The sequence below is a fragment of the Myotis nattereri genome, assembly GCF_964212035.1.
Source record: "Myotis nattereri genome assembly, chromosome: 7".
Classification (NCBI taxonomy): Eukaryota; Metazoa; Chordata; class Mammalia; order Chiroptera; family Vespertilionidae; genus Myotis; species Myotis nattereri.
In genome coordinates, this window is record NC_138082.1 from 83,584,314 (window position 1) to 83,606,590 (window position 22,277).

The window sequence follows — 22,277 nt, forward strand, 5'->3', positions numbered from 1 at the left end:
AGGCACCACAGGCAAGTGAAGGGCTCAAGTGACCAGCACTCCCATGGGTTGCTCACTCAGCTGTAAAGCTTTTGTTTACTAAAGAAAATCCAAGGTGGCCAAGCTCTGGGGTCATGCAGCGGTATCTGCTCTCTGGCCCACTTGCCAGGTGCCTGACTGCAGGGACTGTGTTTGATACTTCCATCTCCCTCAATGCTTACTTGTCAGTGGTTGTTCAATTAATACTTGCTGAACAAATGAATTTCTCTTTATTCAGAGAGTCCATACAGGTACCTTCATATGTGCAAAGTTACTGGAGAAATACAAGTTGAATCGACACAGAGAACAAATACTGCCCACACTTCTGCAGAGGATGAGTGTTATCTAAGCCACAATGTTTACACTGTCTGATTCCATCAACGACCATCACAGAGTTGGAATGGAAGCCAACAGGAGAGAGAAAATATCCAGGGTGTGGAAATCATTACACCTGCATCTCTCTACCGTAGCGTTCTGAACCATCTCATGATCTTGTAGCTGATACATGGCGTTCACAATAAATCAATGATGTCCGATGATGGCTGGGAGTTTTCAGGAGGCCTTGGCTTTCATCTTGGACAGCAGCACCTCGTTTCTGCGGCCCTCCTGGAGGGGAAGCAGAGAGAGTGTGTACAGAAAGGCGATGGCAACATTAGCACCCATGTGAGGCCCAGATGGTCTTGCTGTCCTTCCCCCAGTCCCACGGGAGATAACTGCTGACCAACTAAACCAGCCTCCCACCACGTTGTCACCAGTGTGGTGAAATTTCCCGGCGACATGCTGACCTTCAATACCAAATTAGCTATGAGACAACCACTGTCTGCACTGTCAGATTGAAAACAGGATGACAAGACTAGGCACTGTCACTCCAAAAGACTTCCTGAAGCCTGTAAAACCTTCCAGGGGACAGAAGCTGAAAGCAGAGTTATGTGCCATTCCTGGATTACTACAGGCAGCAAGGAGAGAAGGGGAAGTCCTTGGAGACAGACTAAGGAGCACAGCAGGTGAAGCAGTAGCAAAGTTCTTACTCTGACAATAGTGAAGGTTAAGAATATCCTTAACTTGAAGACAGACAGAAACTCACAGAAGATGAGAAATATGCATCAGGGGACACCTTCCCCCTTAAGAATGAGCTGTGTGAGATCTATTACTGTATGTGCTGAGGGACATTACTGAGGGAGGTCATTGGCCCCATCCCCTCCCTGTGTAACTGACATACAGTGGTATGAGGTCACCTCTGTATTATTTGATATTTCATTTTTCAGACATCTTCAAAGGCTTCTCACTATGTCATCCTGCCCTCTTGTTCCCACTGGCTTTCATAGCTCAGGGCACATCCATCTGCTAGCAAAAATCTCCACCCCTTGCCCTGGCCAGTGTTTCCCAATGGTTAGAGCACCAGCTGCGCAGTGAAGGGTCTTGGGTTCGATTCCCAGTCAAGGGCACGTATGCTCCCGTGACACAGAAATAGAGAAAAATACTGTAAAAACACGACTATCTACTTGTTCTATCTGCGGTTCGCTCCCGCCCCCAGTGGGGCTCTTTTGGGAGGCAATCAGTCCATGCTTCTCTCTCACATCGATGTCCCTCCCATCAGCCCCCTCCCCGGCCCCCACTCCACTCTCTCTGAAAAGCAATGGAAAAATACCCTCAGGAGATGATTAACAACAACAGAAACAAAATCTCCACCCCTTCCCTAGGCCATGTCACAAGGAGCTCTGCTTCAAACTGAGAGGTGAAAGTGGTAGAAGAGCCTGGAGAGGTTGAGCTTGAGGGCCAGGCCTCTAGCAGCCAGACCCATTAGTGTGGAAGAAAAACTTCCTTTCACCCTTGAACCCTCTGCATACAAGACCCCAATGTCAGTGTTTCCACCTCCTCCCTGGGCCTACGTGCTCCCAGCTCTCTGGAGGCCCTTTGCTCTTTCTGGCAGCATCATGGCCCACGGCCACACAGCGCTGGTTTCATTAAGACAAATGCCAGCTCACTGCAGGGTTTACACTCATCTCTCACTCCGCGCCGAGGCCTCGCCAGGCTCTTGGACTGGGGTAAGGCGGAACTCTTCTGTCAGAAGCAAGGTGCTCAGACACTTCTTGAGCACATACTTTTGGAGGGGGGGGGGGCAGTTAATTTTTCTTGGGGGTGGATACAGAAAAAAGGTGAAGTTTTCCTTTCAAAAATTAGTTACTGAAATTTGCTTGGGAGAAAAACCTTCCAGTCTACCCACCTCCCAAATTAGGGAGGGGTAGAGATGGAACAAGAACAAGTAGATAGTCGTATTTTTATAGTACTTTTCGATACTTCTGTGTATTTTTTAAAATTCCCACAAAAGATAAAACAAAATAATGAATAAAGAAATTAGCTTTAATCTTCACGCACTTCACCTTCTAAAAATGAGGCAAAAACAACACAGAAGCCTGAACCCACTGCTGTGGCAGAGTCCCAGCAGGGGTGATTCTGTGCGTCATACCACACGGAGCGAAGCCTGAGCTGTCAGGAGAGCCATCCAGGCCGTCACCCCGTGGGTGTGTGTACTGAGGAAGTCCCATGCAATCTACTAGGAGCCTTTTGGGAGACTACGGAATGACACTGTTTGACAGAAAGAGTCCTTTAGGCATTTTTTTTTTTTCTAGAATAAACGTGAAAATGTCTCCTTGCCTGTTTCTTTCCTGCTTAAAACCATAGGGGCCTGCTATGCGCCAGAAACAGCACATCTGCTCACTCAAGATTATGTGTGCACAGCCAGCTTCAGGCTTCAATGCTGGGCTACAATTTGAATCTTGGTTTGGTGACCTTGTCAGAGATGTGTTTAGCAACACAATTAATTGATATAATACTGTGATTAAGGTGATTTGTGATTTCAGAGTATGTGTAGTTTCCTGGCAGACCTGTTATTAACAAACTTTCCCAGGGTGAGGGCATGAATTAATGTGCTCAATTAATGTGGAGCAAACCACATGCAATAAAGACAGGTGAGGTTCTGGACAATAATACTGTGCTCTGCATGACGAGTCATTATTGCCCAGCACAGGTGCTGGGACCAGGATGTGATGGGAATTCAGAATTCGGGAGTAGAAGACCAAGCATGTGGGCAAGAGGCAGGTAAAGAAAGCAAGACAGAGAAGGTTCTGGGAGAAGATTCCACCCTGGGATGAAAGTCCAACTTTCAAACTGGTTTTCTACCCCAAATGAGATCTTATTTGGAACGGCAGCATGTAAAATATCAGAATTACTCTGGCTGAAGGTCTGAGGAGCAGCAAGCAAGCCACCATCACCACCTCCTCCTCAACTCCTATGGTGGCCCCAAGTCACCTCACGGGAGCTTGTGGAAGAAAGTTTAAGGTTTGAGAACACCGATATGTGGTTGCTAAATTAAAAATTTTATAACAACCACAGAGCAATGCACTATCACCCTTATTTTATAAGATGAAGGCAATTTTAACATTAAAAAAACAACAAGAGGCCATGCTATTTTTTGAAGAGGTGAGGTCGTTAAACAGAAAACATTTAGCTGTCTGAAGAACATACTACGATTCTCCTCCCTTTGTTCCAGCTTGCTGTGGAGGGAAGAACACTCCCTCCAGGCAGGGCAAGCACCTGGCCTAGGGGGCTTCCCCAGCTCTGAAGGCCCCACTGGTGTCTCCGCTGGGAGAGAACTGTCTCAGGAGGCAGGAACACAGAAGTCTTGACGTTTAATGCACCTGAAGGAACCTTTGGTAGGAAGGAACATCTATCTTTGGAGGTCACCCTAAGTCTTCAGCCCTGAGAGCCTGTGGTGCAAGAATGAACTTTTCCATGTCACTTTTATTTGCTTTGACTTTGACAACATATACTTATCCTCCCCAACTTACTTGTTTTTTTGTTTCTGCAGGGCAGTGCTGGCATGTGCAAGCAACATTTGAAATGTAATGCTTATCCTCTGGCCTTCTCTCTTTGTGAGTTACTTGAATTAAAGGGAAAAGAGTCCCTGTTTATTCCCTGCCAGCTCACTCACTGGCCCTTCCGCAACTGCAGCTCCAGCCAGACCTGGAACACCTTGCTGGGTCACTGTCTGATGCTGTCCAGCCTTAGGCCTTCTCGGGACTGCTCCCTGGCTGAAGGCCTCTTGCTCTGCCCATGGCCAAGTCTTTCCAAACTGAGAGAAACCTTCCCTACCACAACATGTACATTAGTTCCCCTTCAGCAAAGATTGAAATTACTTATTTATTATTACTAGTTTAATATGGCTTGTTTCCTTGCTTGTCATGTCTCCCTGAGATCACGACATAAGCTTCTTGACCAAATCTGTTTCACAATCTGATACATCCCCCGGGGCATGCATGGTAGGGGCTGGAAGAACACTTAGTGAAAAGATGAAAGATTCTGAAATGCCTGTGGCTCCCAAAAGCTAAACTACAAAAAGGGGAAGGAGAAGTAGGGAAAGAAAAAATGAGGAAGGAGGGAAGGAAGGAAGGTCTTAAAACTGTACAAGAACAAAATTATCACTATGGAAAGATTACTAGTATATTTTTTTATTCTGTAGACCAAACACCAAAATACAACTTACCTTTAGTGCCTCTGTATTTTCAGCAACCTTTAAACTCACTTAAACCACATGGATTTAGGTTAGAATGGGGGTAGATATTCCTGGAAATAAAGCTGCTGAGATCTGGGAAGTGACAAAGTAGTCTCCTTTCCGGAAGATCTCTTAAGTAAAGGGCATACATTTTTCTTTCTGGAACAGTGGAGAGTAACCCAGCCCAAATGCAGGGAAGAAAAGACAGGGACAAATGAAATTCAGCGACTGGTGGGTGTCACAGGTGCTAGACACAATGCTAGATGCAATCGTCTCTCATCTGACCCAACAGACACACCAACGATGAAATTAAGGCTAAGTAACTGCCGAGGGCACAGCTGGTAGTGGTAAAGGTAGGATTCCAACCCAAGCCTGGCACACTTCAAAATTCACTCATCCAACATGGCTTCTCAAGGTTCCCCCCACACCCCCATCCTAAGGTTGAGGGGAGAAAAGCTCTAGGTCTAAATTTGTAACAAACATTGTTTCTAGGTGGCCTGTGAGGTGGGCTGATGCTGCCATTTTATAAATTTAATGTGCTTGTCAAGTGTTAGGAAAATGAAAAAAGATGTGAAGTCTCCTGGAACATTTAATTAGAGCCTCAGGATGGCTTCAGAACAAGGCGATCACAACCTACCCCGACGCCACCCTTCACGGTCAGATCTCACTGCCACCTTCTCTTTCCCATCACAGACCAGTAGAAAACCAAGGAAGCGCTCTGGTTTCTAAAGGCTCATCTGGAAGTGAACATAAATCTCCCCACAGCTATACAAGCCCGGCCAATCTCCCTCTTACCTCCTTGAACTCTTTCACAGTCTTAAAATATAGCCTCTGTTTTTCCAACAATTCCAAGTACTGGTCATTCAACTGGTCTCTTCTCATTTTGTTCTCTTGCTTCTTCTTTTCCATCTGTTGAAACATTTTGGGAAATGGTAATGAAAAGACATGTTCTGACCAAGGGCTGTTGGCAACATCCAAAAGGCAACTATTACTAATATTTTTATAGATTTCCTTCCAGTATTTTCCTTCTTTATATCACTTTTGCGGTTGGTTTATTTACTTTCATGATATTGCATAGAGGTTCTATTTATTCAGCACTCTTCCTATCACTGGGCATTAACTGCTCCATTTTCATTGTTTTTTTTTTGGTGTGTGCGTGTGTGACTAAAAACAATTCCCAATCAACCAAGCTATTTTGCCCCCAGAGGATAGTTGGTAATGTCTGGAGACAGTTTAGATTGTCACAACTTGAGGAAGCGGGGCTACTGGTATCTACTGGTAGAAGCCAGGGATGCTGCTAAATATCCTGCAATGCACCGATAGCCCCTATACACCAAGAAATTATCCGGCACTGAGGGGCCCACAGCATGAAGCCTGGGGGAGGATGGAGAGAATGAGGGGTCAGGATATACCTTCCTCAGGACGGCATCGCCCAGTAAACAGGAAGGAGAAGCCAAAGGGGAAAATGCCAGTAAGTGTCTGTGTTCTTTACTGTTAGCAAGAGCAGCTGAGGAGGAGCACGGTGGGTGGGAAGGTCCACCACCCTGAGACGTGGGTTAGATGGGCTCATGGTTAGCCAGGTTCTCTGCTCTCCTCCTCCCTCACACCCCAGGCCATCAGAAAGGGCCTCCATTCATTCTCTGCAGGAGCCCAACCCACCTTGGTTAAGTATCTGTGTTCAGGCAAGCGCTGCCTCACACCAGCTCTCACTCTTGTGGATGAAAAGTCTTGTCACTAGTGACACCTTTTTTTTTCTCTTTTGAGAACAGTATTTTTCTACAGGGAAAACGATACGAAGGGATTTTGCCCTCAGTTAGTTCATCACTTGTGAGATGAGAGCATAGGCAGCCTGGATGTCTGTCTTCTGTGAGTGGGTTTTTATGACAGGTCCCACAGGCAACCCTTTCTTCCATTTGTTTACGTTCTGGCATCACTCACTGGACCACTCTGCCCCAAGATCATGAGCAGATACCCTAAGTCCCCAGGTGGTTCTACAGCCTTGCCTGAGGACTGTATGGTGTGATACTTTTTTTTTTAACAGGAAACAGCAGCTATGTCTGGCTTTTAGACAGTCAGCAAATCTGCTTAGCCACTGACAAAAGGGCCCAATATGCAGAGCCACAATGAGGAAAACCACTTGTAACTGGGTGATTATCTGAAAAGCAACCTCTGGAGCTACCACCCTTTTCAGTTCCTCTACTTTCTATTCTGACTTCTGAGACATTCAATATCCTCTCACTTTAGTAGAATTCAGTGCAGCAATTATTGCATTTTTTTTTATAGGAGGTTCCTGAAAACTACAATGCGCCTGAGATCTTAAGGAATCAATCTTTAATGGCAGAATGTCAGGAACCAAAGATGCAGGGAGGAACTGATGCTGATGAAGGTGGTTTCTCATCTGTAAATGGGTATGACACCACTCACTTAGGAGGGCATTAAGAGGATTAGCATAGTCCTAGGCACAAAGCAGGTGTTCAATCGTGGGAGATATTCCCAAGAGCTGCCTTTGGACCAGCAGTGCAGGAGGTCCTAGGAGCTGGCCCTGCCCCTGCAGGGGCATGAAGATACGTCTTCAGGACTGAGAGCAAATGACCAAGAACAGACAGAAGAAGCCTATTCTTCCCAGGGCCTTCTCCATCGCCAGTATAAAACCCGCCTTCTAACCTTCATTCTACTTTGCTTAATTCCTTCAACGATCTGTTCCATCTGACGTAAAAACTGGTCCCGGGAAGCAGGGGAAGCCATGGCTCTGAAAGAAAAATGAGCAGAGAGAGGTATGACCAGCACACAGAGCTCTGAATAAGGGGGAGGTACCACAGAGTCAGCCCAGTCTGGGGTACCCAGATGATGCTCCAAGAGGCAACTAGGCATTTGCAAGTGGACCTGTGGAAAGCCCAGAAAGTTAAGAATTCTAAACTCTGAAGGCATAAAAATGAGCCTGATTTTACAATTGAATATTAATCTTTTTTTTTCATTTTTCCTACGATTTTCTTCAGTAACATGTATTTTCTTTAATTAAAATTCCACTAAAATTAACAAAAACTTTTTTACTTTGAATGATAGTCGGTACTGCTTAAGAAATGAATTTTGAAAGATAAATATCACATGATCTCCCTCATTTGTGAAATATAATGAACATAAACTGATGAACTAAAATAGATCCAGAGACATAGAAGCATCGAACAGACCATCCAACCTCAGAGGGAAGGCAGGGGAGGAATGGGGGGGAGGGTGAGAGATTAACCAAAGGACTTGTATGCATGCATAGAAGCATAACCCATAGACACAGACAGTAGGGGGTGAAACATGTCCTCAGGGATGAAAACAACCGGGAGAGGTCAATGGGAGAAGAAGGAGACATATGTAATACTTTCAACAATAAAGAATTAAAAAATAATAATAAAATAAAATAAATGCAAAAAAGAAAAAGGAAAAAAAAGAAATGAATTTTGTCTGGCCAGTGTGGCTCAATGGTTGAGCTTCACCCCATGCACAGGAGGTCACTATCAGGGATATGCCTGGGTTGTGGGTTCGATTGCATCGATGATTCTATCTCTCTCCCCCTCTCCCTTCTTCTCTCTGAAATTAATAAAAACATTTTTTAAAAAAGAAATGAATTTCATTTATTAGTTCTTAAAAATCTGAGGATTTGAGACACTGCTCAAGATTAGTAGACATATTCAGAGATTTCCCTAAAGCCAGCCTGGGAAACCTGGCATTTCTAGAAGCAGCAGCTAAATGAGGAGATTCCCTGATGTCCTAAAACATTCCCCTTTGCCTCCAGTTCCACAGAGGAAGTGACATCAGAGGGGTCAGAGCACATGCATACCATGATTAGGAATTCTTCCAAAAAATGTCAATAGCACTCATCACAAAAACACCGAAACTGCAGGCTCTCTCAATGGCCCGAAAGGAAAGATGAAGGCATCACTTTTAGAAATATCACAAGGTTGTAAGTCACTAACTGAATTTTTATCAGGGAGTTATGGGTGTTTTCAATTAGAAATTAAGCTTAAAATTTAGAGCTTGTAATCTATTAAGATCTTAAGTTACTAGTCACCTAGTAGAGATTTGTGCTGGATGGAAAGGAAGCCTGCTATACAGACATCAGGCCCTGGAGCTGCCTGGAGGGTGGGCGGGCCAATGGGCATGCATGCCTCAAGGCTGGTATGATTTCAATATATCAGTTTAGTACATCCAGTTTTTGGAGAAAATTCCTATCTGAATAAAAGTACTTTAGAGGATGCACATTAACTTAAAACAAAGTCAACCAGGAGATTTCTAAAAATCTTCTAAAAATTACACAGATTATACCCCATCTGGGTGGCTCAGTTGGTTGGAGCATCGTCCTGTACATCAACAGGGAAAAGAAAAAGGTTGCCGGTTAAATCTCCAGTTGGGATGTGTACAGGAGGCAACCAATTGATGTTTCTTTCACATCGATGCCTCTCTTTCCCTTCTTTTTTCTCTAAAATCAATAAAAAACATATCCTTGGGTAAGGATTAAAAAATATATAATTTCATTACCTAAATTTTAAAACATCTCTATGTCCTCAAGAAAAACTGGTATTAATCTAATCATAGCAGGACAAAAGTAATATACAGAGATTATAGTAGTTGGGCACAGTCAACTAATTTGAAAGTTACCTTTTCCCTAAGCTATTCCTTGTTTTTAAAATTCACTCTAATATCATTGTGTTTTTGCAAGAACTCAAGGGCTGTGCACATTTGCACTTAGCAGCAGGAGTGAAGGATCAGCATCACACATGAGCACTAGGTCTTGCTCAGTGCACTACTGCAGCACTAAGGTGAGCCGAGAAAAGTGGAGGGCACAAGTCTGACAGAGGGGGGGATTGGCAGTCTGACAGTACTCACTGTGAGAAGTTCTCATGAATTGAGTTCAGCAGGCTAATCTGAGGAAGAAAGAAAAAACTCTAAGCAAAAGACTGAACAGATCCTTGTGCTGCCTCAACCCCCGAAAGCCTGTCCTACTCTGGACAGTGCTTCTGAAAGAGCACACCTTGTTCATGGAGATGAAAGTCGCATGAACAAAACACAAACAGCAACACGTTCTTAGCCCTATTGTTTTTCCCCAGAAAATCTACCTGGACACTCTATGGCCACAGGAATGTAGGAAGAGGGCTCTCTGAAGGAACCTAAATCCCCACAGAGAAGATGCTGAGCTAACATTAGGGCTCTTTGGGCAAACTGCCACCACTGCCCTTTCTGTCTTGCAAACTTTGCAATTTATTTTGAAGGCTGTTAGTGGAGCAAAGGGTTCATTCGGGTGGGGAGTGACAACACTGTCCATCCTATTCCTCCCCACAAAACCTTTTTGCCAGTGTGGCCAGCTGCTGGGGGTTCTGAGAGGCTCCACACAGAGTGCATCGTTCAAGGCCTCCATTCCTATGGGAACTGCCTTCAGCTGCACAGTATGCCTCTTCATCTACCCCAATGACAGTCCAGGGCAGAGCTCTGAGTCCAGAGAAACTGGAAACCTAGTTCTTCCTTTTTGCCATGTCACTAACTTAACTTGTAAGCTCAGGACTTAGCCCTTACTATACTTGGACCTCAGGTTCAGTATGTAACATGGAAATTATACATTGAGTGGCCAGATTATTATGACTACCTGATGTTTGTAGGCAAACATCAGGTAGTCATAAAAATTAGCTATAATTTTGTGCTGAAGTTGCTAGAGGGCCAGACCATTATAAATAGGGAAGCAGGTTGTTTACCACAACAGTAGAAGTGATTTTTTTTCTGAAGATATGGGTAAACAACTCGATTTAACAGCCTTTGAACGTGGGATATATTGGACCGTGAGTGACCAGATTATTATGACCAACCCACCAGTACTTTGTTGGGCCACCTTTTGCCTTCAACACTGCGGCGATTCTTCTTGGCATTGACTCCACGAGATGTTGAAAGGTGATGCGAGGAATCTGACACCATGCCTGATGAATAGCACTGTCCAGTTCTGTGAGATTTGATGGTTGTAGAACCAGCTGCCTGATGGCTCTTTTAACTTCGTCCCACAAATGCTCAATTGGATTGAGGTCTGGTGATTGTGGAGGCCACCTAAGCAAGGTAAAGTCTCCCTCATGTTCTTGAAACCACTCCTGCACAATACGAGCACCGTGGCATGGCGCACTGTCTTGTTGGAAGAAGCCATTGGGATATGCCATCAACATGATAGGATGAACTTGATCAGCAGCGATACTTAGGTATGTTGTGCTATTCAGACGTTGTTCCACACAAATTAAAGGGCCCAAATCATGCCAGGAAACATGCCCCAAACCATAACACTGCCCCTACCAGCTTGAAGGGTTGTACTCATGCATGTGGGGTGCATGCTTTCATGCTGTTTCCACCAAATTCTCACTCTGCCATCTGCATGATGCAACTGGAAACGTGATTCATCGGACCACATGACTTTTTTCCAATGCTTGACTGCCCAATCCTTGTGTTCCTGTGTGAATTGGAGACGTTTTATCTTGGTAACTGCAGACAGCAAAGGTGTTCGAACAGGCCTTCGGCTTCCATATCCCGTATGATGCAGTGTACGGCTAATTTGCCTACAAACGTCAGGTGGTCATAATAATCTGGCCACTCACGGTCAAATATATCCCACGTTCAAAGGCTGTTAAATCGCGTTGCTTACCCATATCTTCAGAAAAAAATCACTTCTACTGTCGTGGTAAACAACCTGCTTCCCTATTTATAATGGTCTGGCCCTCTAGCAACTTCAGCGTGAAATTATAGCTAATTTGCCTACAAATGTCGGTGGTCATAATAATCTGGCCACTCAGTGTATTCTTGTCCTTATGACTCCACTGGGATGTCTGAAAGCTAAAATATCACAGGCATAAACAGATTTGGAATAAAATGCATGATTTATTAAAATGCATATATAACAATGTGGATTAAAATTAAAAAGTCCTCACTCCCCTATATACTCCTAGTTTTTTAAAGAATGCAACAACTTCAGATACTGCTAATGAAGGAAGGTCAATGGGTTCAAGGTTTTTTTCAGGAGGAGCTGGCCCATCCCTATGTTAGGACTGGCAAGTCTTTCCCATGTCACGTAGGAAGACCCCCAGACCAGGATGTGTAGCAGAGCTATCCCACCAAAGGCAATCTCCTCATCTGTCCAAACCTTTGTCAAATGCCCATGATGGGTAAGGCCCTGGATACAGGAAAATGAGAGCTCAGTCCTCCTCAAGGAGAGCCCCTCAGGAAGAGAGATTTATCTCATTTGATTAGCAACAGGCACTAAAGGTAACAGTAATTATAGATGCCTCCATGTGGGCTCAGGTAAAAGACACAGCTGTAATATTCTTCTTATTAAAGTGGCAATCAGTGCAGGCTGCAAGGTGATAACATGAAAACAAATTCTGTCAAAGTGAGAGGGTAAGCAGGAACTATACGTATTGAAAACCACCATGTGCAAGGAACATCACGTTTCCCCCATTCTGTTCCCATCATAATCATACAAAGAGTTGTGCTCCCATTTTCCTGGTAAGGAAAATAAGGCCAGGCTACAACCCAAATCTGCCTGACTTCAAAGCTCATGCTCTCTCCACCACACTGTGCTGCTACTGTGAAGACAAGTACTGTTCTTTTATATATGTAGTTGCACACCCCACCCCACTCATTTGTCATCTGACTTTGGGGAGCCCTGAATTTACGAGTGGATTTGCCTGACAGTGATACTGAGGGGCTGTCAGTGCCATGTGAAGCCCCTTTCACACACTGATGATCCTTTTAGTTCATGCCTCTGTCTGCTAATAATTAAACAGACATTTCCCCATGTAAACGATGACAAGCCCACCATCCCCATTTCATTTAGCTGATTCCTTCCTTTAAAACTCTAACGTTTCACCAACTCCAGGACCCCTCCATATGCACCTCCTGAGCTCCCGCTGTGCTTCTCTTAACGAGGCATGTCTCCCATGCAGTATAAGACAGCTGTCCACCAGCCTCACTTCACCCCAGACAAGGTGAGCTCCATGGAACCTCGCACTTTCTGATTCTGCATCCCTGCACTGGGCATATACCAGGCACTCCTTCGGCTGAAACTGAATGCATCCCAGACACCAAGTTCATTTGAACTTCTTGGGGTCAACAGCACTGGTGGCTGCTCATCTGATTTTACAAAGGTTCTTACCTCTTTTTCCAAATAAACTTTTTTATCATCCAGGGTATTATATAAAGTGAAGAATTGCTTGGTTTCTTTATGCACTGCTGAAACTGCAAATGCAAAAAAATCAGCACATGAAAAAGAAAATGTATCAATACAACCCTAAGCATCCGCTCTTTTTAAGGCACCCCCTCAAGAGTGGGACCTGTCAGGCTGGCACTCCGGACCTGCAGGCTGGGCAGAAGCCCACAGAGCACACAAGCCTGTGCACAGCTGCTACAGGCTGAGGGCACGCAGCCAGTTGGAACTGCTCTGGCCAAGAGCAGGGGCTGGAGGAATCTCCTTGTCAGATGTGGGTTTCTCAGAAGTCCCTCAGGTGAGAAGCCCTGGGAGGAAGGTGACAAGGATGATGAAACGCCAAGCAAACTCTTTGTGTGGCTTCCTCCCTTCCCACACCCACATAGCTCTGAACCTAGGTGACCTCCTCAGGGGTCTAAATTCCCGTAAGATACAGCCACCCAGAGAGAGATAAAACCCCAAGACCTGGGTTCACAGCCAGGCTTTGAGCCCAAGCTGAGCACCCAGTGTAGCTGTAGCTAAAAATCTGATGCCGCTTGGTTATCAGGCACAGCCAAGACTATGTGGGGTCTAGGCCATGGGCTCCAGGTCCCTGAAAGCAGGTTGCCTCTGGAGCAGGACACTGCAAGAGGAGAGCAGAGCAGGCCTGAGCAATTATGGTTTCCTTGGGCAACTACCATTAACATTTATATCCGATTCTTTAAACCAGTCAACTTTTAACTTTTATATTCAGTAAGAGCTGTGTTTTCCTCCAGCCGTGCAGCTCAAAGACAGGGAAGGTTGGGGAAATTTGCTGAACATATCTGGTAACAGAAGTTAATCTGATATAAGTATTTGATGCAACAGGAAAAAATGTTTCCAACATCAAAGTGTATAATTTGCATAAAAATCACACTATGAACCAGTCAATTTAAAGTATTATTATTCTTGCTAAAAGCTTTAGAACAGTGGTACTCAATCCTGCTTGAAAAGGGGAATCACCTGAGGAGCTTTTAAAGTCCATGACCAATTAAATAAGATATTCTGGGGATGGGACCCAGGTGATTACAATGGGTGGCCAAAGTTGATAGTCACTGTTGTAAACGCACCAGTCAACTTTTAGTTTTATTGCTCAGGAATGTAGCTGTCCCCATTACTCCATCCAGCTCAAGGACTGGTTGGGGGATGCAAGTATTTGATGATAATTTTTAAAAAAATGATGTAAATATTCTGGTACAACTGATTAAAAATGTCTTTGGTGTAAAAATGTCCTATCAAAATGACCTTAACATGTGAAATTTACTCTGTGAGCTATACAGGTACAAGGCATTATTAATATTTTTAAAAGTTTTAAAGTAGGCAGGGGAGAAAAAGGAAAAGATTTAACTTAAAGGCAGAAGTTACTGTCTGCTGAGAAACTGCCGTTGCTGCTACCTGCAGCAGAGCACCTGGGTCAAAGATAAAGACTGTGACCCTCAGGATGGTGGGGTAGACATGGGAAAGGAAGCACGAGTCTGGACTCCAGCAGTTACAGTGCTCTAGACCAAACCAGGAAGACTCTTCAGAGGCCAAGTTCTCAAGGCAAAATCTGAGGTGGATTTTAAAGAAGAGTTGAGCCCTAACCGGTTTGGCTCAGTGGATAGAGCAGTGATGGCGAACCTTTTGAGCTCGGCGTGTCAGCATTTTGAAAAACCCTAACTTAACTCTGATGCCATGTCACATATAGAAATTTTTTGATATTTGCAACCATAGTAAAACAAAGACTTATATTTTTGATATTTATTTTATATATTTAAATGCCATTTAACAAAGAAAAATCAACGAAAAAAATGAGTTCGCGTGTCAGAGGTTGGCCGTCACTGGGATAGAGCGTCGGCCTGCGGACTGAAAGGTCCCAGGTTCGATTCTGGTCATGGGCATGTACCTTGGTTGTGGGCACACCCCCAGTAGGAGGTGTGCAGGAGGCAGCTGATCGATGTTTCTCTCTCATCGATGTTTCTAACTCTCTATGCCTCTCCCTTCCTCTCTGTAAGAAAAAAACACAATAAAATATATTTAAAAAAAAAAAAAAAAAAAAAGAGCCGAGACCGGTTTGGCTCAGTGGATAGAGCGTCGGCCTGCGGACTGAAAGGTCCCGGGTTCGATTCCGGTCAAGGGCATGTACCTGGGTTGCGGGCATATCCCCAGTGGGGGATGTGCAGGAGGCAGCTGGTCGATGGTTCTCTCTCATCGATGTTTCTAACTCTCTATCTCTCTCCCTTCCTCTCTGTAAAAAATCAATAAAATATATTTAAAAAAAAAAAAAAAGAATAGTTGAAGTTTGCCAGGACCTGTAGGACAGTGGCAACTGGATCTGGGGACCAGCTCACTGGCCAAGACTCAGATATCCTCCTGAGAGGGGAAAGGCATGGAGGGACTGTAGGGGAAGCCAATCAGTGACTCTAGCCTGCGTGATGGAGGACTTTATCAGGGCATTTAGGATTTTGAAGATTACCCAACAAGTTATGGCGAATTATTAAATGCTAGAGCTATTAAAGCAAGAATGTAAATGATTAAATTTATGTTTGAGAAAGGTCTCCCAGGCAGGAGGGCAGAGAAGGGGTCAGACTCTAAGCAGTGATGAGAAGGTGGCTATAGCACAAGTCCCAAAGGAATGGACTTGACCATGACTCAGAAATGGAGCAGACAGAGCAGCATGATGTAGAGTGGACTAAGGGCGCCCCGCTTGGCTGAACAATGACCCCAGTGACCAAGAGGAAATACAGGACAGGGAGGCTACAGAGCATGAGGTGTCCAGTGGGAGCCTAGGGAAGGGGCGATGGTCCAGGAGTCTTGAAGGATTTTGTCAGTCAGAGGAGGAAGGGTCTGAGCCAGGTGCAGGAGGAGTCAAGGCCTCAGGTGTCCAAACGCATGGTGTGTTCAGAGGCAGTGTGTGGACTGGTGAGGCAAACTGTGGACTCAGAGCAAGAAAGGGGTCCCCAGCAGTCACTTAGACTGGGGCGGACCCCTGTAAGAATAAGTAGAGGCTTTATTTAGAAGGTTCTGGGGAGCTCCTGAAGATTTGCCAGCAGAGGGAGAAGTAACAAAGTCAGATGTGTGGATGAGAGACTTGCAGAAGAGGCTGCAGACCAGCCAACGGTCATTCAGCTGATCTGTGATGCAAATAAGAACAGATATGGCGGTAGCACAGAAAGGCAATGACAGCTTTGAAGGCCACTCTGAGCCTGAGGAGATGTGGTCACTGATTCAGGCCAAGGGAGATCCAGCCCTGGATTATGGGGTGAATATGATGCTGTAAAGGCAAGGACCACATAAGCCAGAAAGTCTGGAGGAGAAGGACAAGGAATGAGAACTGACCTAGAGATAATGAGGTCACGATGTTCTATGCAATGCTGGAAAGTGGATGGGGAGCTCAGTGGAGCCAGATGGCTGGTTGAGATGAGGGCTGGTTCAAAACATTCTAAGAACTCAATTAGAGTAACTGTTCATGGAGAGGGCAGTAAGAGCACCTCAGTGCTGCTTCAGGACTGTCAGTTACCCACCGGGGCTCCGTGGAACCAGTGCTGAGTGGGCCTGACGATAAAACGGAGCCCTTTCCAGTGGCTACTTTCATAGACTGTGCTATGGTGCATACTCCACTGTCCTAAAGTGGGACACAGACCCTTGCCTCCTGTCCCTCCCAGGACCAGCATCCCGAGCTCATCAGTGGTTGATGCACCTACTCTGGCGGTAGAGTTCAATAAATCTCTTCTGATACTGTATTAGCTCGGCTCGGCTGGGCACTTCATCAATCTTGCGATGCAGAATTGCTATTTCTCGATTTCTTCGAGCCTAAATGCAAAAGGGAGGGTGAGACAACACTATTTGATAAAAGGCCTTATGTGTTTTCTAGGGAGCCAAAACACTGCCTGCCACCCACCCTGAGCACAACCACATGTCCTGGAATGCAGGCCCCAAATTCTGCTGTTGGCCTGAGGTCCCTGTCTCAGATTCTGAGTTTGCAATACACGGAGAAGGTGTGACTGTGATTGGAACCCCAGAAGGCATCAAATTAATGGATAAGGAAGGAGGATAAGGAATGGGATGGGCTGTGTGGCCAGAGCACCCAGCCAGCCTACTAGGCCCTAAAGGACTCTAGAGTAGCCAATCCCACCAGCACCAGGTGACAAGGAACTGATGCCTCCTTGCTGCCTCCATATAAATTCCAAATCCCTTCACCTGATTGAAAAACTCCCACAACTGAAACCTAAAATACCTCTCCAGTATTTTCTCTCTATCATGGACTAGGGTATATTGCAAAGTGCCTCTCTGACTGCATCTGGGGAGACACAGCAGTGCGGTGTGGTGCAGGGGAGCTCAGAGGCTCCTGAGGCAGGCAGCTCTGAGCACCACCTTCCCCAGCAGGGCAGCTGCCTGGGGGAAGTCGCTCAGCTCCCCCTCCGCATAAGTGGGCTGCCTTTCCTCTGTGCCAACCTGTCCTCCACTCCCCAGGCCCGCTTCACTCACAACGGCAGAGGTGGATCTCCGTATCACTGGGGAAGTATGAGCCTCCAAATAGAAGCCCACCAGCCACTCTGGTACGAGGGGAAGACGTATTTCTCCTTTTGGCCAAGGCTACATCCCCAATGGGTGCTCAGGCTCTGACTCCTGTTTTTATTTTAGGAATCTAAAGATACTCTTCATTCTTTTTCATATATCTCTAACCTCTCCCTTTCTACTGCCTCCCTCTCACCAGTACTTAAATATGTCAAGCACCTCACTCTTAAAAATAAAAAAAGCCCTGCCTGCCTGACTGGCATGGCTCAGTGGTTGAGGGCACATGCCCAGGTTGAGGGCTTGTTTCCCAATGTGGGGCGTGCAGGGAGGCAGCCGATCAATGATTCTCTCTCATCACTGATGTTTCTCTCTCTCTCTTTCCTCTCTGAGAATCAATAAAAATACATTAAATAAAATTTAAAAAGCCCTTCCTTAAACCCTAATCACATTTCAGCTGCCAGCCTTTCTCCTTTGAACAGCCAAACTTCTTGAGAGCCACATACCCTTTGTTCCTCTAACTCCCCACTTCCCTCCAGTCATCATTCACCCCACACTCCAGCTGGCTTCTTCAAAGACCCGCCCTGAAACTGTTCTTGCCAATGTCATCCTTTTTGCAATACAGCCAGCAGGCAATTCTCAGCTTCTAGCTTTCTTGACTTCTAGCAACACTTACCATTCTCTCTACTGAGCTCTCTGCTCAGCTCCCATGAGACCTTGTGCTCATGTTTTCCTTGCTTTGGGCTGCCCATCTGGTCTGAACAGCTGCCTGGAAGAAGTCGCTCAGCGCCCCCCATTTCCAGTCTCAGGACTAAGTGGGCTCTTGCTTTATGACTCCTGCTTTCCCTTAGTCTCTTCTTAGAGGGCTTAGTCCCAAGGCCTCTTCTTGGCCTACATTTCACAGCCTCGATAACCACATACACAGCGCTGACACCTGACCTCCAGTCCAGACTATGCTGAGCATCAGACCCAACACCCATCACTTCTTGGACATTTCTATATAGTTGAATACCCCAATCTTTTAAAAGCCCCAAACAGATCTCACTTAACACTTAGTCACACTCTCACCCCCTTTAGCCCTAGTCTTTCTCCTTAATGCTTTTTCTCAATGAATAACACAGGTATCCACCCTACTGCCCAAGGCAGAAACCAGAGCACCATCCCTGACTCCTCTTTTTCTCTCACCTATCAATCAGTTCCATTGGATACAGCTCCCCAATCTCTCCCCTGTGGTTCATTTCTGTCCATTCCACCAATCCTGCCCTGCTTCAGGCCCTTATGATTTCACTGCAGCTTCCCTCTAGCCAGTCTGAAGCTATACAGTTTGCAATTTGCATATAAGCTCCCTTGTACTTCGATGTATGGACATATCTTGGTCCAGATCTTGGTCCTCAAAGAATCAGCCAGATCCCAGAAAATGGGCCATCCCATTTTCTATTCCTGGGACTTAATGCAACACTAAATATACAGTAATGACACAGTAAAAAAAAATTCCAAATACACAGCTGTACTGTCCTGATTTTAATTAATTCTGTGTCTCTTTAAAGATTAGTATAGTGCCCTCATATCAAGGACAAATTTGACTCAACTGAATTTAACCTAACAGTTCAGCAAATAAGAGCCAGAGATAGGAAAAACAGGTCCCACAGGCCCCCATTACCTGTTGGCCATTCCTGCCAGCACCTGCCTTCCCTTCCCAGAGAACGGAAAGAAGGCCCGGGCCAGAGTGCAACACAACTTGATCCTTGGATTCTGAGCTGCCGTGAGCCAGGCCTTGGCAATGTAAGGGACTGTCCAATGTGATTCAGACTCTGTGTGAATTTGGCTTCAGAGCCAACTTTAAACCCACATCCCCCATGTCTGATGTCCTCATACACCTCCAAGTTACCAACTGAGACAGAGAAGTGGGCACTTAGTTTTAGAGGAAACTCTTAGACAAGAACACAGGAACCTGAATGCTGGCTCTGGCACTTACCAGGTGCTTGATCGTGGTCAAGTACTTAATAGATTTGAGTCAATTTCTTCACATAGAAAATGAGGATAATACCCCCTCTTCACCCAGGGTGAGGGCCAAATCAAACAAGATGACAGTGAAAGTAACACACCCGCATAAGGCCTTATTACCAACACCTTAAATCACTGAGCTACTCTCCAGAGAGAAGGGTAGCAAACAGCAGCCTAGTACTGAGTCTCTCTGGTTCTCAGACTGAAACTCTCAAGTTCTGCTGCAGACGTTTGTGCCCAGCTAGACGCATTTATGTAATTCTGTGCTCTTGTTTTTACTCACCTGTAGTAAACGGATCTTATAAAGTTTCTCTTTCTCCATATTGTATCGTCTGTCTAGGTCTTCCTAAAAATTGAAAGAGGACAGTTACCTGGGAATAGAGAACTTTCATTCCTTGATGAAATCTCTGAAGTTGAATGCTTTTTACCTTTTCTCCCCAATCCTGAGGCCCCAAATTTCTTTTCTCAAATGGCCAAGTTAAGAGTCTGCATCCTATGTCATGTGAGGCCTTCGACACCCTTTAACATCCCTTTTAACAATTCTTCCTTCTTCTGGGATCCAGGCTGGAACCAGTGTTTTTTAGAGAAATATCTCCCAAATCCATGCGCCCTTCCCTCTCCCACACCAAAACCAAACTATGAGGAGGAGACGATCATGACTTGAAGAACCTCTTGTGTCTGGAGGTGATGCTGGTTTGCTTTCTATGTTTCTATTTGGAGCTGCACTGTTCAATATAATAGCCACTAGCCACATATGGTTATTTAAATTAACTGAAATAAAAGTCAGTTTCTCAACTGCACTAGCCACATTTCAAGTGCTAGTAGACACATGTAGCTAGTGGCTACTGTATTGGACAGTGCAGATACAGAATATTCCTGCCACTGTGGACAGTCCTTTTGGATAACAATGAATTAAGAGAGAAAGTAGCCAGTTCACTGAACCCAATGAGGTAAGAGACATTGCTAGGTGGTTTGCTGAGTTAGAAAAAGCTACAAGGGGGCTAGAAGTGTCCCCTACCCAATGCGTGTGCATGCATGCGCGCGCGCGTGCACACACGCACACATACAGAGAGAGAGAGAGAGAGAGAGAGAGAGAGAGAGAGAGAGAGAGAACAGAGTCTCCTCCACAGGGCTCAGCTGTAGGCAAACCCCACAGACTTCATAGTGGGGTCCTGAAGCTCATGCTCTAAGGGCACCAAGGGAAAAGAAACCCTAAAGAAGGAAAACGATTAGAGGCTTTCCTGCTTCTCTCTTCCTCCTCCTCTCCCTTTTCTCTTTCTCCTGAAGGTTTCCTGGGGTGCTGGAGTCCTGGAAGCATTAGTTTAACTCAGCACAGAGGTCAGCAAACTGCAGCCCAAGAGCCAAATCTGACAGCCCTTAGACCAAATCTGCCTCTGCCTATTTCTGTAAGTAAAGCTCTATTGGAACACAGTCACATCCTTTGATTTACCTACTGACTATGACCATTACAGTGGAGGGGTGCACAAAGCTAAAAATATTTACTACCTGGCCCTTTATAGTTTGCTGACCCTGGAATGTAGTTCAATAAAGAGAGGTGTTCTTCCCTCCCACCAACACCCCCTCCCTCCCCCACCGCCCCAGAGCCTAGGGGTTGTGACCAGCTTGTACGGCCAATGCAGGCTTCCCCTTTCTCAGCAGAGGTGCCAGAGTAAAGACAGCACTCCTGCACAAGGTGCTAGGAGAAACCCTCCCTAGAATGGTGGCCTTCAAGGCCAGCCCTGGTGAGACCCTGCCTCCATCTGAGGGACCAGGTGTGCAAAATGGGTCAATGCTCCCAATATTCCAGATGAGGAGATGGCCGTAGAGAAAATGAAAGCAGGCATGAGAAAGTGTCACAGGAGAGTATAAAGCTGGCCACCACACCTGCAGAGAACACTGGCAGTCATGATAATGGGAAGGTACTTACATTATGAGTCATCATGGGGGTGAGGGCATCATTTGGCTCTCCACTGGAGAGGGTCTGAAATGGTAAACAGTAAGAAACAACTCACAGGAAGGCAAATGCGATAGAAGCTGAGGGTCTAGATGTAGGAAGGAGTGGTGTGGGGGACAGTTCACCAACCATGTCTGATCAGGGAACTGAAAGGGAACAGTCCTATATGAGCCCCAGATTTTAAATTGTTCTTAAATGTCTGTCAGTTACAAATAAGCTAACCTTGTCTTTGAATGTAATAATCCTTCTAAGGAGATGTGATTGATGAGAAGAGAAACGGGATCCTAAAAATCTGTGATGTATGCAAACTCAGAAGCTGACTGAGCTGACGATTTGAGCCTCAAAGGTTAAAAACTTTAGTAACAACTGGAGAGGCGACCGTGTGATGATAGTCCCAGGACACCATTGCCCGGCACAGACACACTCTGCTATTCCCCCTTCTCACAGGAGGGGAGAGTAGTGTGGTCTGGCTGAAATGACATGCCAGGCAGGCGGCATGGCATCTCCCTGCTGATATGGCAGCGTCCCTCTCAGTCCCTAAGCAAAGGGCCTGAGAGCGCTCCTGCCAATTGGCTTGCACAAGTTTCTTCCCCTCCCTGCCCCAAGTTCCTTATTTTTATGAGGCAGATGGTGCAATCGATGAGTTCTGAGACCATGTCCAACTCTCACACCCAAGCACATGGGTGCTCAGGAAATAAGCCTTGAATCAAGTGTGAGAAGGGAAAACAAACACAGCAGTGCTTATACTGGTGAGAGACTTTTTTCTGTCCTTGCACTATAATTTAATGCTTGATGGAAACCCACACTAGCTCCTCAGGAGACCTAGTCTTTGTTCAGAGAGCCAGGCATGCCCTTCAGTGCAGGAAGCTTCTGCTGCCGGAGCTCTGATAGTAACCCAGCACTGCTCCCCTGCTTCTGCTCAGTGCTGCCTTCTAAGGGTGGGGCATGTCCCTAGCAGGAATGGAGGGTGAAAGGAGTAAGGTGGTCCTAAATTTAGAGAAGAATAGGTTGAGTGGGAA

General features: G+C 45.6%; 1 protein-coding gene across 1 annotated transcript in view; it reads right to left on the reverse strand.

Annotated features, from left to right (window-relative positions):
* Window positions 1-229: 229 nt before the first annotated feature.
* CCDC93 (CCC complex scaffolding subunit CCDC93) overlaps window positions 230-22,277 on the reverse strand; it is a 95,318-nt gene continuing 73,270 nt past the window's right edge. Inside the window, exons 17-24 of the mRNA XM_081096413.1 lie at window positions 21,232-21,285; window positions 19,588-19,650; window positions 16,490-16,598; window positions 12,738-12,820; window positions 9,446-9,483; window positions 7,235-7,319; window positions 5,366-5,479; window positions 230-624 (exon numbers count right to left, since the gene is read on the reverse strand). Of these exons, the coding sequence (XP_080952539.1) occupies window positions 571-624; window positions 5,366-5,479; window positions 7,235-7,319; window positions 9,446-9,483; window positions 12,738-12,820; window positions 16,490-16,598; window positions 19,588-19,650; window positions 21,232-21,285 (600 nt within the window). The 3' untranslated portion in view covers window positions 230-570. The remainder of the gene's footprint in view (window positions 625-5,365; window positions 5,480-7,234; window positions 7,320-9,445; window positions 9,484-12,737; window positions 12,821-16,489; window positions 16,599-19,587; window positions 19,651-21,231; window positions 21,286-22,277) is intronic.